The 15,920-nt window shown below is 40.7% G+C and overlaps 1 protein-coding gene across 9 annotated transcripts in view; it reads right to left on the reverse strand.

The window, feature by feature from the left end:
* The window catches only part of GREB1 (growth regulating estrogen receptor binding 1), a 159,680-nt gene that overhangs the window by 56,318 nt on the left and 87,442 nt on the right, over positions 1-15,920 (reverse strand). For 8 of the 9 annotated variants that reach the window (XM_065587683.1, XM_065587688.1, XM_005293101.5 and 5 more), the window contains 5 exons: positions 5,605-5,787; positions 5,152-5,295; positions 3,582-3,707; positions 1,030-1,152; positions 215-352 (listed from right to left, as the gene is read on the reverse strand). In XM_065587683.1, coding sequence (XP_065443755.1) covers positions 215-352; positions 1,030-1,152; positions 3,582-3,707; positions 5,152-5,295; positions 5,605-5,787 — 714 coding nt within the window. The remainder of the gene's footprint in view (positions 1-214; positions 353-1,029; positions 1,153-3,581; positions 3,708-5,151; positions 5,296-5,604; positions 5,788-15,920) is intronic. The other variant, XM_065587687.1, reaches the window with a different exon arrangement.

Genomic DNA, 15,920 nt, shown 5'->3' on the forward strand with positions numbered 1-15,920 from the left:
GTGGGTTGATTGGTTGGGTTTTGGGGTTATTTCTTATAATTACCAAGTTAATTAGTTAATGTCTGCACATGTAAAATGCCATATAAGTTTGCTCTCAGAATACATTAAATTGCCTTTAAGCCTGCGTCCAGTGTGTTTAAAGTTTCTTCCCTAAATTATAAAAGCAGGCCAATAACTTTGCATGTCTCTTACACACATGGATAGTTTTTTTTACCTTTAAATATAACTGGTTTTGCTTTACATATTTTCAGCAAGTTATCAGGAACAGAAACTGGTTCTCCAGAGGCCACCATTGGAGAAGAGACTGGTCCCACCAGAGTAGAATGTGTCAAACATGATAGTCCTCCCACATCTAAGAATTAATTCATAATGTTAATACAATGAAATAATAATCACATTGATGCAAATAAATTCAGAATGTTGTTTTTCTTGATGAAGAGTATTAAACACCAACCAGCATGTGCATTCAAGATCAATGTTCCATTCTTTTTACAATTACAAAACAAATGACTCATGAAATGCTAATAAAGCCTGTATTTATTATGTTGGCTTCCTTCGAGTAATAATTACATTTCCAAGCCCTTGAGTATCACACATGTCTAAACATTGCAAAATGAGCATAAAAAACAACATGCTGGCATGAATTCAATAATATGGACAGGTATGGCTTTATCAACAGCAAACATGTATGATCTGCATTTTTCCACTATAGTAACATATTCAGCTGTTCTGATTCCAAGGGAATGTTCTTGCTATAAATACCTAGAGAGGGAAATTAAAAATCACCAAAATGTATCATTTTTTTCAATAGCCCATTTTTGACAGCAGTCATACTCCAAACAACAGGAGATAAAAAGACTATTTTAAGGAAAGCTAGTAGATTACAAGACTGATTTCAAAGCAGTTAGATGCTGAGGCACTTTTCAAAATCATCTGAGGCACCTAGATGGATCTTTAGGCTCCTAAATACCTTGTGAAATCTCACCCTTCACTCATTATCTTTTAGACAAAACAATTCAACTAACTTACCATTTTTATTTCTATTTGGAGTCTGCAGGTTGGGCTGCAAGTTCCAAGTTTCAGTCGATGATGGCGACTCTGGAGACCACCCTTTGTGGCGCTTTTTAGGAGGCCCTGAATTTGTTAAAGTGCCTGGGTAATATTAATACATCAGAAAATTATTAATATGCAAAATGGAGGAATATTTTTAATTTGTTAAATCACATGCCTGACAGTCCGACATGATTTTTGATAGACCAGCCCTGTATACACATTAATTATTATACTAGTTTGCATCAAACATGCACACAGACTCACTAGTCTGTATATGACCTTTTTTTTACTGTACTATGTTACACCTTAATAATTTCAACTCTCCAGGGCAGGGACGAGTGATTCATGGTAGCACAGTTCATCTATTTTACAGCACTGTGAGTTCTGGGAAAACGATACCAGTATAGCATTGATTAATATCAGAGAGGTAGCCGTGTTAGTCTGAATCTGTAAAAAGCAACAGAGGGTCCTGTGGCACCTTTAAGACTAACAGAAGTATTGGGAGCATAAGCTTTCCTGGGTAAGAACCTCACTTCTTCAGATGCAAGATTAATATGTTCTTACCCTGGAAGCCAAGAACGTAAATGTTTTATTCCTTGTATGTCCAGATACAAGACTCAAAATGAGCAGATTTAGCCATTAGGAGACATTGGATAAAATTTGCCAAAGTGCATTCAGGGACTTAGGAGCTTTTGAAAACATTACCCACCATCATTATTTTTGCCACCCCATACTGGTTATCAGCTCTATTCCTCTGATATTCAAGGTTGGCAGCTGGAGAGACTCAGCAGCTGGCTCCAGCACCTTCGTTTGTACTACCAAACACCAGGCTGAGCCACATTTCTGCTGAAGTTACTGGTCTTTGATTTCTTGTGTTTTCCTGTGCACTTCTGCAAATTTCCAGGATGGTGAACTTGCACTGTTACCAATGGGCATTGCTGACCAGTGGATGTTAAGGGTTTTCTAGGTTTTGCTCAGAATCTTGCAAGACTTAGCTCTTAGTCTCGCCCTACCTTAATATACAAAGGTACCAGCACATCTATTCGCACTGTCAAGGCTATCTTGACAACAGAATGGTTATTCACATGTATACTTCAAAACCTGAGTTTGAGTCTTATAGATTAAAAAAAAGGTTACGACATTTTCTTTGTAAAAGATACCATACGAAAATAAACTACAATGTATATGCGGAACTAGCATGCCTTCAGATCTGGAATAAAGTTATTCACTTGAAGATTCATCATAGAGCTAGTATCTACTAAAAAGATGCCTTTTGTCTTTTATATTTTCCCCACGTGAGGGCAATATATGGCCATTTGTTCTACTTTCAATTACTTAGCTTTCCAGCATAATACACAGCAGAAGGCACAATTTCAAGAAGAGCAAATCAATATAATGTGCTTATTTTTTGCAAATCCCCAAATCCTGCCAGGTCTCACATGGGTTATGTAATTAACTGACATCTGATGGTTTTTTTTGTGAAATGAGATGGTGAGATCAGTCCATTTTCTAATAAGCAAGTGCCCATCCACTTAGAGAGGCAAAGTGGTGAAGGACTGAGTGGGCATAGAAACTGAACTGTGATGAGGCATGCTGGCAGTGCAATTCAGTGAAGATAACCTAAAATTAACCTCAAATCTGATTTTGGCTATGATACAGCTATTAAGAGTTTTCCTGCCCAAACAGCAGCTCCATGGTGCTTGCGCAGAAAAGTTTGGCAATCACAGATCAGACAGAACTACGCTGGACAACCATTTAAAAACAATATTGTTCCTGGTGCAGTCCAAAGAATAATGTGAACAGTGTCTTAAAATCTGGAGCTAGCTGTCTAAGTGGAATGATCTTTCCCAATGTGGACTGCATCCTTTGATAAGTAGCTTCGGACTGGTCAGAATAAAGCTTTTCTGGATCATTGAATTGATTTATAAAACCTGTTCTGGAGTGACTATAAGAAACTGACACAGATAAATCCTTCCAAGAGTCTGGATGCTGAGTAAAGCCTGCTTTCTTTTCAAACTAAAATAAGAGTAAATGAAGTAAAAATAATAAACAGGGCCGGCTCCAGGCACCAGCTTAACAAGCAGGTGCTTGGGGCGACCAAGGGAGAGAGGCGGCATCTGTGGCAATTTAGGGGCGGCAGGTCCCTCACTCCCTCTAGGAGCAAAGGACCTGCCGCCGAACTGCCACTGCCGATCGCGGCTTTTCTTTCTTTTTTTTTTTTTCCAATTGCCACCGCCGATCGTGAGCGCGGCTTTTTTTTTTTTTGTGCTTGGGGCGGCAGAAATGCTGGAGCCGGCCCTGATAATAATTACTGTTCTGACTTCTACAGAAGCCATGTCAGAAAATACATAAAACACACCTTGAAAGTTAATAAGGAACAAGAGATTTTATTAACACAATGACTCTTAGGGGAATATTCTGATCCAGAAACAGAGGAATTTATGCCAAATAGGATACTTCAATTTCCCCTCAGGTAACCAAATCAGAATATACTATTTAGATTGTTTAAACACAAAGTTCAAAGGTACCTAAGACTGATGGTCTTGTCAGAGCTGGCAGGTTATTTTTCACCAGCTGTTGTTTGGGAGAATCTTTGCCATTGTAAACAGTTGAACCTAACGCTGCTGTTGATGGGAGATGATCAGATATTGTGCCTGCCACAAAAAAAGAAGTTATTTTAAATAAATGATTAGAGAGGCAGATCCTCAGATGGTGTAATGAACTGATCAACTGGTCGCTGATTTCAATGGCGCTATGACAATTTACATCAGCTGAGGATCCCCTCATAGTGTTTACAGCACTGAACACAGTGGGCCCAGTTTGGATCTCATATCAGTTTTACAATAGTGTAACTCCACTGACTTCACTGGAGTTACTTGGGGTTTATAGGTGGATAAGGCCCCAATCCTGCAATCAGATCCACACATTCAGCCCATCAGCATGAAGACACCTGCTTGCATGGGAAGCTCACTGCAGGAATGGGCCTTAAAAGAATCACGCACTGTATCAATACAAATAAACTCAAGCAAAATTTTGAGTTTACATTTTTTCCAAACATCTTTTTATTTATCAGGAGTTGACAGTGTCATATTAATAAATAGGTAGATTTGACTAACCCTAACTCTGTTTATAATTACTTTTACTTTTTCTACATTCATCTTTTGAAAATATACACACATCAGTGATGTCCTAGGGGGATTAATGCTTTGTTCTCAATAGACACCAGGTTTCCAAATCTTAACTGTTTAATCTATTTGGAGTTCAGGCTCCTCTCTGATAGAGAGAATAAAAATGTCAATGGAGTTACTGCAGTTCTCAAAATACAAATACCCATCACATTCACAAGACACTGGACAGCTGATTTCATTAGGAGGAAATCCAGAGAGATCATTTCACCTTTCATCAGTAAACACCTACCAATTCACCCCAGGAAATGGAAAAGCAAACCTTCAGAAAGTAAATATTTTTAACCATAGAAGATATAGTTATTTTTTTTAATATGAAAAACTTGACCTTAATATGTCTGAAATATAAAAAATAAACCAATGCCTTTGCTAGCAAAAGAAAAAACCAGAAGCTTTTAACCGAACTTCCATGTAACCTCTGAAATAAAGAGGATTCCCACTCATATCATAAAATAGATCAGAGGAACAAACTGAAATAAACAAACTGATTTCCAAAGCATTTGTGGCTAGATAAGCAACAGCTGCAAAATGGTAAAGTCCACTTTCACCACCTTACAACAGATGGATCTCAAAGATTTGGCTTGTCCTAGCTATGAAGAAGCTCACTGACTCCAGAAGAGAAACATTTTCTGACCATTAAGCTATTTGTCAACTCTTCATCAATAACTTTGAAAAACCACTTGTAATGAAAAAGCCGTCAAAGAACCATTAACTTTCTTTTTTCAGAGCTATGACATTATTTTACCAGTTACTTGATTTAGTTAACCCAGACATTCGCATTTTGTGCTATGTGTTTCCATTTATACACACACACACACACACACACACACACACACACACACACACACACACACACACACACACACACACACTAATATTTAGTAACCCAAAGGGTTTCTCTTCTCCAAGTTACCTGTTTGTTGAGTCCCAGCCGGAGCATTTGGGTTTGGTGCTGGAACAAGCTCACTTGTGGTGGTTAGTGGGGGACCAGAACTCTCTGGAGGTTGGAACAAAGTGCTTGAACAAGGACCAGATGAAGCCTGTCGGCCTCTGAACTCTAAGAAAACAAGACCCTTCCACTGAGAAGCAATACAAAAGCTTTATCTTTGCAAATTTAAATTGCGAATTTAGAACATGAACTAATTTGATTCAGTTGCTATGATATTTGGAAAGTGGGCACTAACGGATTGTCAAACATGCCATCTTTTTATTAGACAATTGCTTTCTACAGCTGCTCTTTAGTAAAGCTTTAAAGACTCCTTCTTTTATCTGTCTATCTCAGGCTTTTCTCAGAGGCCAATCTCTGTGCTATCTAAGCTCTGCAGACGAGAACCAGAGCTCCAACAAGACAGCTTCATTATCTCACCTGCCCCTTTCCAGCAGATTACAGATCCTTTGGTAAGAGCTCCTTGTGCATTCCTGACCAGATAATACTTTAAGTGTTTCTGTTTCTTGGGCTGAGTGGTCAGTTTAAGATTGATGTGATTTGAAAATTCAGTAAAGTAGCAGAAGCCCTTCTTGCCACAGCCAACACAATTGCCAGAGAAACCTGATAAAATAAACAATACAAAAGATCTGGTAAGATAGGTGACAGTAATATGTAGACACATCACTTCCCTTGGGATGGTGAGCATTTGTTGTAAATAATTCATCTGATACAAACATTTTCTTACTAAAAAAATTATGTCAAACCCACCAAATTGCACTTGGCCATCAGGTTTCCTAAATTAAGCTTCACAGTTAGTAAATACATACCTTGTTTTCATTGTCTATGGTTATATTTTTCATTTCAGACCACTTTCAAAAAATTCCAGATACCTTCATACCCAGGTCATAGAAATGGAAACGGGCTTTTTAGGCTTGGTCTACACTACACAACTTTTAGCGACACGGCTGTGTCACTAAAATTCAGGCAGTGTAAACGCTGTTTGTCACCACTTTTGCCGACAAAATACTTCCATCCCCCTAAGAGCGGGGTTTGTGTTGTCAACAGGAGAGCACTCCCACCGACAACGAGCCTTTACACTGCCACTTCCCGTGGCAAAACTTTTGTCTTTCACAGGGGCTTTTTTAAGCACCTGTGATGACAAAAGTTTTGTCATTCAATTGGCAATGTAGACAAAGCCTTAGACTATTAAGGCCCTGACTAGAAAATACTTAAGCATGTGTTTAAATCTATCCCTATGCAAGACAGCACTGAGCAAGCGCTTAACTTTAAACGTGTACTTAAGCACATTTTTAAAGTGCTTTCCTTATTAGGGTTGCTCTCCTGAGTTGGGGCCTTCAGAAAGAAGTATAGCAAATCCCTCGTGGGTTGCTGACTTAAGACAGCCTTCCCAAATTCAGGGGCTAGTCTGCGTGAGCAATCTGCAATATCACAGGATTTGTTTTAAAAACTATTATTTATCTGTATGATACCAAGGTGCTTGGGGCTAAATGGAGCATGAAGGAGACATGCTCCCTGCTTGCGCCAAAGAGTTCAAGGCCTGCTGGGATAGCTGCTCTACACACGGAACTCCCAGGGACTTTGTGCCATTCACTTAAATGGGAATTCCTCACACTGAGAGACTGTAGGATTGAGCCCCAAGGAGCAGGTGTTGTGCTCTATTTGTTATTTAAATATATAACAGCACTCTTTTGGGGGCAGATTGACACTGATAGGTTAATTTGTACTGTGATCTGGGATAGCCTTATTTTTCTTGCTATTTTGTAATGTATTTACATAGGAATTGTCATAATGGATCAGACCAGCGCTCCACATAGGCTAGTACCCTGTGCAAGAAATGGGCGGTTATGGAATAACCGGTTCCTATGGCCATTTCTTTCTACTCCCTCATCAGTTAATATATGGCTTAAGCCCTGAAGAATCAAAGTTTTCCTTTCCTCTCCTTTAATCCTATCTAATGCACATGTGGATGTGTCATCATCCGCATAAAGGTCTAATCCATTTTTGAATCCTAGGACCTTTGCCAGGAAAATCATGGGAAAACTCTCATATGAAGATTGAGAAGAAACTCTCATATGAAGACTGAAAAGATTGAGATTGTCCATTTATCACATCCTTTCCTGTTTGTCTCCTTTCTAAAGTAAACAAAGAATAAGGAATGGTCTAGAGAAGGTAGATCATGAGCTTCTGTTTCCTGTCTAATATTACAAGGAAAGGGGGACATTCAGTGAAATTGAAAGATGGCAAATTAAAAAAAAGTACAAGGAAATTTTTTTCATTAAATGGGTGATTAAACTGTGGACCTCCTTAATACAGGATGCCACTGAGGCTAAGAATTTAGCAAGATTCAAAAAAGTGGCTGGACATTTATATAGATGATAAGAATATTCAGAATGGTCATAGTTAATGCTAACACATTTTGGAAAGGATATTAAACCTCATACTTCAAGGCTTAAGCCCAAACCTAACTATCAGGGTTAGGAAGACACCTAATGTATGGAGCAGCTTATTCCACATCTTTCTAATATGAGGTTGAGTGCATCTTCCTCTCAAACATCTGGTACTGGCCACTGTTGGAGACAGGATATTGAACTACATGGAGCCCAGGTCTGATTTAGTATTGAAATTTTCATGATCCAGTATATTGCTGCAATGAGTTCCACAGATTAATTACTCATATGTTAAAACTATTTTCTTTTATCAGTTTTAAATTAGTTACTCTTCCATTTCACCAAATGTCCTTGTTTTCTGGGTTATAAGAGAGTAAATAAGAATGGTTTTTCTTTCCACCATTTGTTATTTTGAATCCTTCTATCATTTCCATCTTATTCACCTCTCCTCTAAATTGAAGAGTCACAATCTTGCTAAATTCTCTCTATACTGAAGTTTTTTGATGCCTATAATCATTTTCTTAGCCCACTTATGAATTCCTTCGGTTTCTGATTTATTTATGTTGAGGTAGGTGCCCATATCTGAACCCATTATTCCAGGTGAGGATGTACCATCGATTTATATAGCCACATTATATTATTTTCAGTATTATTTTCTATCCCAGTCTTTCTACATCTCCACATTTATTTATTTATTTATTTGCCTTTTGGCCACTGCTGCCCACTGAGCAGGGACCTTCAGAGCTATCCACAAGTCAGCCCATATCTTTCTTATTCACCCATCCTGTCTGTTAAGAGGTTCAGGGAGGAGTTTAAGACACAATCCCTCCCCCAGCTCCCTGTGGAGTGGCACGGCACTGCACCAACTCTACTTACAAGGCTACAATTTTGCATGATCCTGAACCCACTGGAGTCAATAGCAAAACTCTCCTTGGTTTCAGTGGATGCAAGACGAGGCTTCCTATTCAATAGGTGATAATAGGGAAGCTTATGTTAATATTTTAAGTCACATCTTTCACACAAATTAAGTTTTCAAATTAACTGACAATATTTTTGTTTTATTGAGATAAGGTAAACTAAAAGCACAGCCACTGAAATATAATGCTCTATAAACACTTGTTCAGGAGAATACCAGGAGAAGTACTGTTCGCTCTGCTTACAAATCTGATTAGTCTCCTCATTAGCCTCGTAACAGCTCAGCAGAATGTATTAAAGGCCAAAATTCATCCTCTGCTGGTCTGGTATCTAAGAGTACTAGATCTTTTTGCTGGGTATATGTTGGAGCTAAAGTGTATTGAAATATGACTGTTACATCTCAGGTTCTGGTATATAGGTTAGTAAAGGTCACTCTGACTTATAACACTAGGACAAACTAGCACTCTGCATAAGCCTCCACATTAAACCAGGTATCACAAAACCATCTGTCTAACATCACACAAACATCAACAGTAACAGGAGAAAACCTTCAGTTACTTCAGTAATTAAAGGCAACAGTAAAAGGAACCAAAAATAAAACCAACCTGATTAAAGCTGTACAGTGTTCGTGTGTTCTAACCAGATTCAGAGTTCATGAAAACTGGAGAATGAAATCCCCTGTTCATCCACAGAACACAGAAACCGTGGCCAGCAGCAGTGAACTTTTCCCTACACTGATACCTACCCAGATTTTTTAAGCCTGACCATAGAAGGGACCATTTCCTATTGCAAGACAGTGTTGTCTGTGCCTGTTCTAGCCTTTATCTATTTGCTGAGACGGACTGCCAGGCTGCCAAAACTGGTGACAGAAACAGCTGTCCAGTAAGAAGCAGGTCATGGAGCACAAAATCTTTTCATGTGCACCACAGAGCAGTCACTTGGATCAGTTACCATGATACAGTGCCTGCTCTGTGGTAAACTTGAAAAGAGTTCATGCTCCATGACCAACTTCCTACTAAGCTTCCTAAATCACTCACTTAGATCAGTGATCACAACCTGGACCAGACTCAAACTAGCAGAGACTGCACTGAAAGGTTCCATAGCCCCTTACGGGCCCCCTGAGCAATCTCATTTAGCCATGTGAGATCAATTAGGAAACCTAATCTTCACTTAGGGCTCGTCTACACATAAAATGCTACAGCAGCACTGCTGTAGTGCTTCAGTGTAGAGACTACCTATGCCTGCAGGAGCGATTCTCCCATCAGCATAAGTAACTCACCTTCTCAAGAGGCAGTAGCTAGGTCAATGGAAGAATTCCTTTGCCAACCTAGCGCTGTCTACACCACAGGCTAGGTTGGTATAACTAGGTTGGTATAACTAGGTCTCTCAGGAGTGTGGATTCCTCACAGGGATTTATTGGAACACTGCAAGTACCAACTCCAGCACAAGCAGGCAGGACTGAACTTCCTGCTAACCCATAGGTCAGATCAACAACATAACAATGTACAACACAACACCTTAACACTATAATAAAGATATAGCCCCATATACTGGATGAGTTGCTGTCTACAATAACCATTACAACTTTCCCCCCTCTAGTTAAATAAGAGTTTAAAAACAGTAACTCCTAGGAACCCAGGTAGTCTGCCATCCATGCAGGTTTCTGTGTTGGTCTGCCCACTAGAGGCCTATATTCAGTCACAGACATCTCATTCATAGTTGGATGTAGATTACCAGTAACTGCAGGGTTCATGTCCTCTATCTGTTGTACACAGACTGTCTGCTGAAGACAGCATGTGCTGAGGTCCCAAGAACATCACAGCAATTCCTCCTCCACAATTGGCCTCCCATTATGAGCCACAGGAACCTGCTAGGGGTACCTCCAAATCCTGTTCTGCATCCTTCTGGGATAATTGTTGGGTATCCTCAGTGTTTGCCTTCCCCTTTCTTTCAATGAATGTGTGCACCAGTTTTTGATGCACTACAGAATGGCAAGGTCTTACTTTCTGTATCAGTAAGGATAAGCTGTTTAGTTTCTTAATCACTGTGTAACATCCCCTCCAAAAAGGAGTACTTTGGGGATTTTTTCCAGACTGTTTTTTCCAGCTGCATAGATACACCTTTTCTCCTTCCTGGATGGGCACAATTTTCTTTTTTTCTGGCATCTTGTATCTGACATGCTCGCTTCCAACTCATCTGTTCCTCCATCTTCTGGAATGCTGTCCTCAGGTCACTGATATACGGCTCCGCCACATCACCCACCTGCGTAAGAGCAGGGGGCTTGCCAGTTCTTGAAGCCTGAACGTCAAGTCACAGGGAAGCATGAGTGTGCAGAGTCCAAAAATAACCTCATAGGAGAGTAATGGATAGGCAAGTGCACGCTTGTGTTCTATGCAAAGATGACAAAAGGTGACTTAGTATCCCAGTATCGTTGGTCTTCGCTGACAAACTGCCAGTGGTGCACTCTCTTCACACTCCCATTACTTGCAGGGTAGGCAACTCCAGTCCTCACCTTGGTCATCTGGAGTTGTCAGAAAACCTCCTGTAACAACCATGATTCAAATTCCTTCTCCTGATCACTGCAGATGCAGTTTGGTGGGCCAAACTGCAATACTACATGTTTCATCAATTCATCTGTAACTGTCTCAGTCCTTTTATCCTTCAGTGGTCATACCACAGCATACTTTGAGAAGGTGTCAGACACTATCAGCAAATATAGATTTCCAGCTGGTGTTTCTGACAGAGAGCCTTTCCAAATCAGTCTGTATGAACACCTAGAACTTACTGGGTTGGTGTGCTCCTAATTCTGTCTCTTCTTGCCAGCGCTTTCCTTTCCTGACAGGTAAGATGGGAAAGTACCCAGTCCTTAACATCTGCAGCCACGCCCAGCCAAAATATCTGTCAGATAAACAGCTGTGTCTTTTCATACCCCAGATGATCTAGTATCGTTCTCTGTAAGCTTGCTAGCAAAACAATCCTGTTACCATCAAACATTAACAAGTTGGTAGCTGGATCCACGGATTCCTGAACTGTGTAGATTTCCCCAGTCTCCTTCAGTAGATAAAATGGTTACTTACTTACAGTAACTTTTATTCTTTGAGATGCATTGTGCACATATACATTCAACTGCATATACATTCCACTGCAGGCGTAACGTGCGCCCAATACACTTGAGTCAGAGACTTTTGCTAGTGGTACCATAGGCAGCACATGCGCCCCAGCTCTCCTGGTGTGCTGAGCCAGGACCATAAAAGGGCGTGTCTGCCACCTCCCTCTCCATTCCTTCATGCTACTTGTGAAATTATCGTCCGGAGTAGCAGAGAAGATGGAGCAGTCATTGAATATATATGTGCCCAACAGATCTCAAAAAACAAAAGTTACTCTAGGTAAGTAGACCATTTTTCTTCTTGAAGTGATTGTGAACATATATATTCCATTGCAGGTGACTCCGTAGCAGCTCACTTACCGATGGAGGGACTTTGGATTATCTGAATAGAGACTGCAATTCCTACTTGCCCAATCTGCCATTGTCCCAAGAGGCCTGAGTGATGGCATAAATGTCTGCAAAAGATATGTACAGACATAAATGTCTCTTAGGCCCAATGACTCACACAGGGCTCCAGCACATTTATGTGCAGAGACACCTCCTAGGGTGACTACAGATCTTGCACACAACGTCAACCAAGGTGGACCCCCCAGCCTTTGGTAAACACATCTGTAACCAGAGTCAAAGCTGGCTCAGGAGATAGAAAAGGCAGCTCTTTCCACACATTGTGAGGGTCCAGCCACCAGTCCAGGGTTTCAAGCACTCATGCAGCTACATAAACAAGCATGTCCAGAGGATGCTTACTCAGAAGATCAACCAAATGAAGCAAGGCCCATAGACAATGAAGGTCAAGTCTGGCATGCAGAGTTACATATGCGTACAAGGCCATGTGGCCCAGTAGTTGTAGACAGGAATGCACTGCTGTAACAGTATTGGATTTTAGGCCTTCAGAGAAAGTGGACTGAAACCTGACCACCAGAAGACAGGCCATCACAGTTATGGCACCGAGGTCTGCTCCTATGAATGTTATACACTCTATCAACTGCAACTTTGATTTGTCTAAATTCAGCTTCAGGCTCAGATGAGAGAACAGCTGTCTGATAATGAGGATGCTGCTGTTGACTTGGATGCTTGAGCTCCACCTAATAGCCAAATGTGTAGGTAAGGGAAAATTTGGACACCTACGTGGCACAGGTGGGCCACTACTACCAGCCTGCATTTTGTGAATGCCTTTGAGGCCAATGACAGACCAAAAGGGGTGCACCATGTACTGGTAGTGGATGTCTCTTGCTATAAAGCAAAGGTACTTTCTGCAGCTAGGATATATTGCCATGTGGAAGTATCCGTCCTGCAAATCGGGGGCAGTATACCAATCTCCTGTTGTCTGCAGTGGCTGATGATTAATGGTCATCAGTTTAACTCCTGCAGTACAAATCTTTTTCCCTTTCAGGGCTGGGTGTTCACCATAGATCAGACTTATTTCAGCTCCTAGTCCATAGCCACAGCATTGTGGTTTTCCAGCTGCTGCTATTAGTTGTAATACTCACTTATAGAATCACAGGAATTTATTGGAATGTTACAAGTAACAACTCCTGCACACAGGCAGGGCATGGCTTCCTTCTAAACCCCTCAGATCACAAACCACCACATAGTAACATACAAGACAACAACTTAAAGCTAAGGTAAGGCTATAACACCACCTAATGTTGTTGACACTAATCATTTCAGTATGCGTGAGAGAGCTGATAAGTGTCTCAGATGCATCTAATATTGACCACTCGCTTTGAAAAGGACTCAGAGACTGCACATTTTACAACTTCTTTTATTTGAAAAGCCTTTTAAAAATCAAAACCGTCTCCTTTCTCTACCACCCACCAGCTTCTCAGCACTCTCCTGAGATCCCCCTGCTGCAAGTTCTCTCCAACACAGCTATCCATATCATGTCCCCCTATTGTTACTCTACTTTCATTGACAGTCAGCTTTGTCCACTTATTTTTTCTTAGCATATTTCAACTACTATATCTTGAGAACTACAACACAGCATGGACTTTATGTCAACTATTAAGAGCACCTAAGAAATCCTTTATCAGTCAAATATGGATTAGAAGAGGGTCCTAGTGGAGCTGAGAACATTCGACTAACTGGGAGCCCTTATCTGACTGAGAAGAGATCCTAAGAGGATCTCATTTTGTTTTCAAGTGTTGATATTGTGCTCAGATCATGGTGAAATAAAGATGCCACACAGCACTTATATTATCATCATTTGGCTAACTCAAGGGTTTAAAAAGCATCATTCTGACCTTATTCATAACCCATATGGCAGGATGAGAACTCAAAATTTCACTGCTCCCTTCCTCTTCACATGCCTCATTTACATGCCAATGTCTGGAAGCAGCAATTGATAGGAAAGACAGGTAGTTTCATAAATAAACTAAATCAAATAGGCTTCCATACATTATAGAAAGGGCAAAGGTCAGGGGATTCAGGGCAGCTGTCCTAATTTATCTATGTCATAAGGCTGATTTCACAAGAGAACAAGAGATCAATTCATAGAATATAGGGGATAAAAGCCTTTCACCTCCAGGTCACCAGTTCAAATCCACCTACATCAATAGTGACTGAAGGTTGTTACCATCTGAAAAGTCTTCAGCATCTATATGAAATGGGTTTGGATGAATCTGTCCACAACCTAGCAGACAAGTATACCCAGTTGTCAGTTAGTTAAAGTAGAGAGGCAGAGGACTGACAGAGCATGAAGACTGACCTGTCATCTTACTGTACAATCACTGACTCTCTGGGTCAGGATTGAGGCTCATTAGTAGGACAGTTTGGAAAAGTTTGTTTGCACTGACCCTGGATATGCTGCCCCTGGTTAAATAGAGCAGTGGTTCCCAAACCTTTTAATAAGGTGACTCACCAACTGCATTTTGTCTTTTTTTCTACAACCCACCATTACATGTATGCACACTCTACCCCAGCACTGTGAACCTAATCCCGGCCCAGTGTGGAGGGGCTTTCAGTTCAATTTCATCTGAAGTCTGAAGCCATGTTTGTTTTTATAAGACCAGGCAAGAGTGCTCAGTCCTGCTTGTTATTATAATGAGCTTGGGATACACCCTGTGCACTTCATCCAACAATAGTAGTAACAATACAGTACTTCACAATGGAACCTTTCATCTACAACCAGGTTTACAAACAATATGCAAATTAATCTTTTTTGCTATATTATTCTGTCCCCAGCCAGTGACTAAAATAAATGCACTTCTTACTCCTAGCAATGGAAGTGGGGATGATCTGTGCAGCTGTTTTCTGTCTCTGGGAGGAAGATGGTAGGAGACACTAGCGGCATTGTTTGTCCTCACAGTCCCACTTCAAAGCACGAAAAGTGGGGGAAATAAACAGATAAACCTTGGGGGGGGGGGATGTATTAGCTGCATCTGTTGGGGAAACAATGACCCCAGTCACAATACTGCCTTTTCCATCAGTTTCTAGCAGATCTCCAGGCACGAGGAAAAGGCTTCTTAATGGCAAAATACTGAGTTCCTTGCAGGGTTGTGAGGCAAGGAATCTAATTCTGATTAATAAAGATAAGCTGTTGCAATGGAGCTTCTCAGGGTACGAATTAAGGCTCCTGTGTTATTACACACAAATGGTTGTGCTTGAAGCAGACACCCACACGTTTCCAAGAAGGGGGCCTTTCCAGTGGAATATTATGTGTAATATGAATGGCACATGAATCACAGGAACAGCTATCTAGGAGAGTAATACAACCTTTTACCATAATCAATAAACCAACCCTATACATGCCCCAGAGGCATGTCAACAGCCTGTCATGGAGACAAGACTAGGAGTCAAAAGATAACGTCAGGAAACTATGAGACGCTCCTCAGGTGTGTTTTCCTTCTGAGCCTACAAATGCCCCACAGGCATATCCACAAACTGATATGGAGCCAGCTCAAGAATAGCCTGGAAACCACTAAGACATTTCTTGGGTGTGTTTTCCTTCTGAATAAATTACTTTTGGATAATCTACAAAGGTGAACAATACCCTCCCCCTTTACATAAACACCACTGACCCAGGAAAGAAAATGAGGTGTCTCATGGGTTACAAACATTGCACTTCATCCTGTAAGGTGCTCAGCACCTCCTGGAAAGCGCCAGATGCCTTCAGCTCCAATAGACTCTCAGTAAGTACTCAGCATTTTGGAAAATAGAGCCTGTTACCTCTACAGTCACTAAATATTTTGGGGCACCATTTTCATTTTTGTTTGCAAATACACATACCCACGGCTTTGCAAAGGAAAACGGTCTCAAACCCAGACTTTCAGGAATAATTAATCTGTTCCCTTCTTTCAGAGCCATCAAATAAAAAGAGGGGGTTGATC

Source organism: Chrysemys picta, chromosome 3, assembly GCF_011386835.1.
Source record: "Chrysemys picta bellii isolate R12L10 chromosome 3, ASM1138683v2, whole genome shotgun sequence".
NCBI lineage: Eukaryota > Metazoa > Chordata > Testudines > Emydidae > Chrysemys > Chrysemys picta.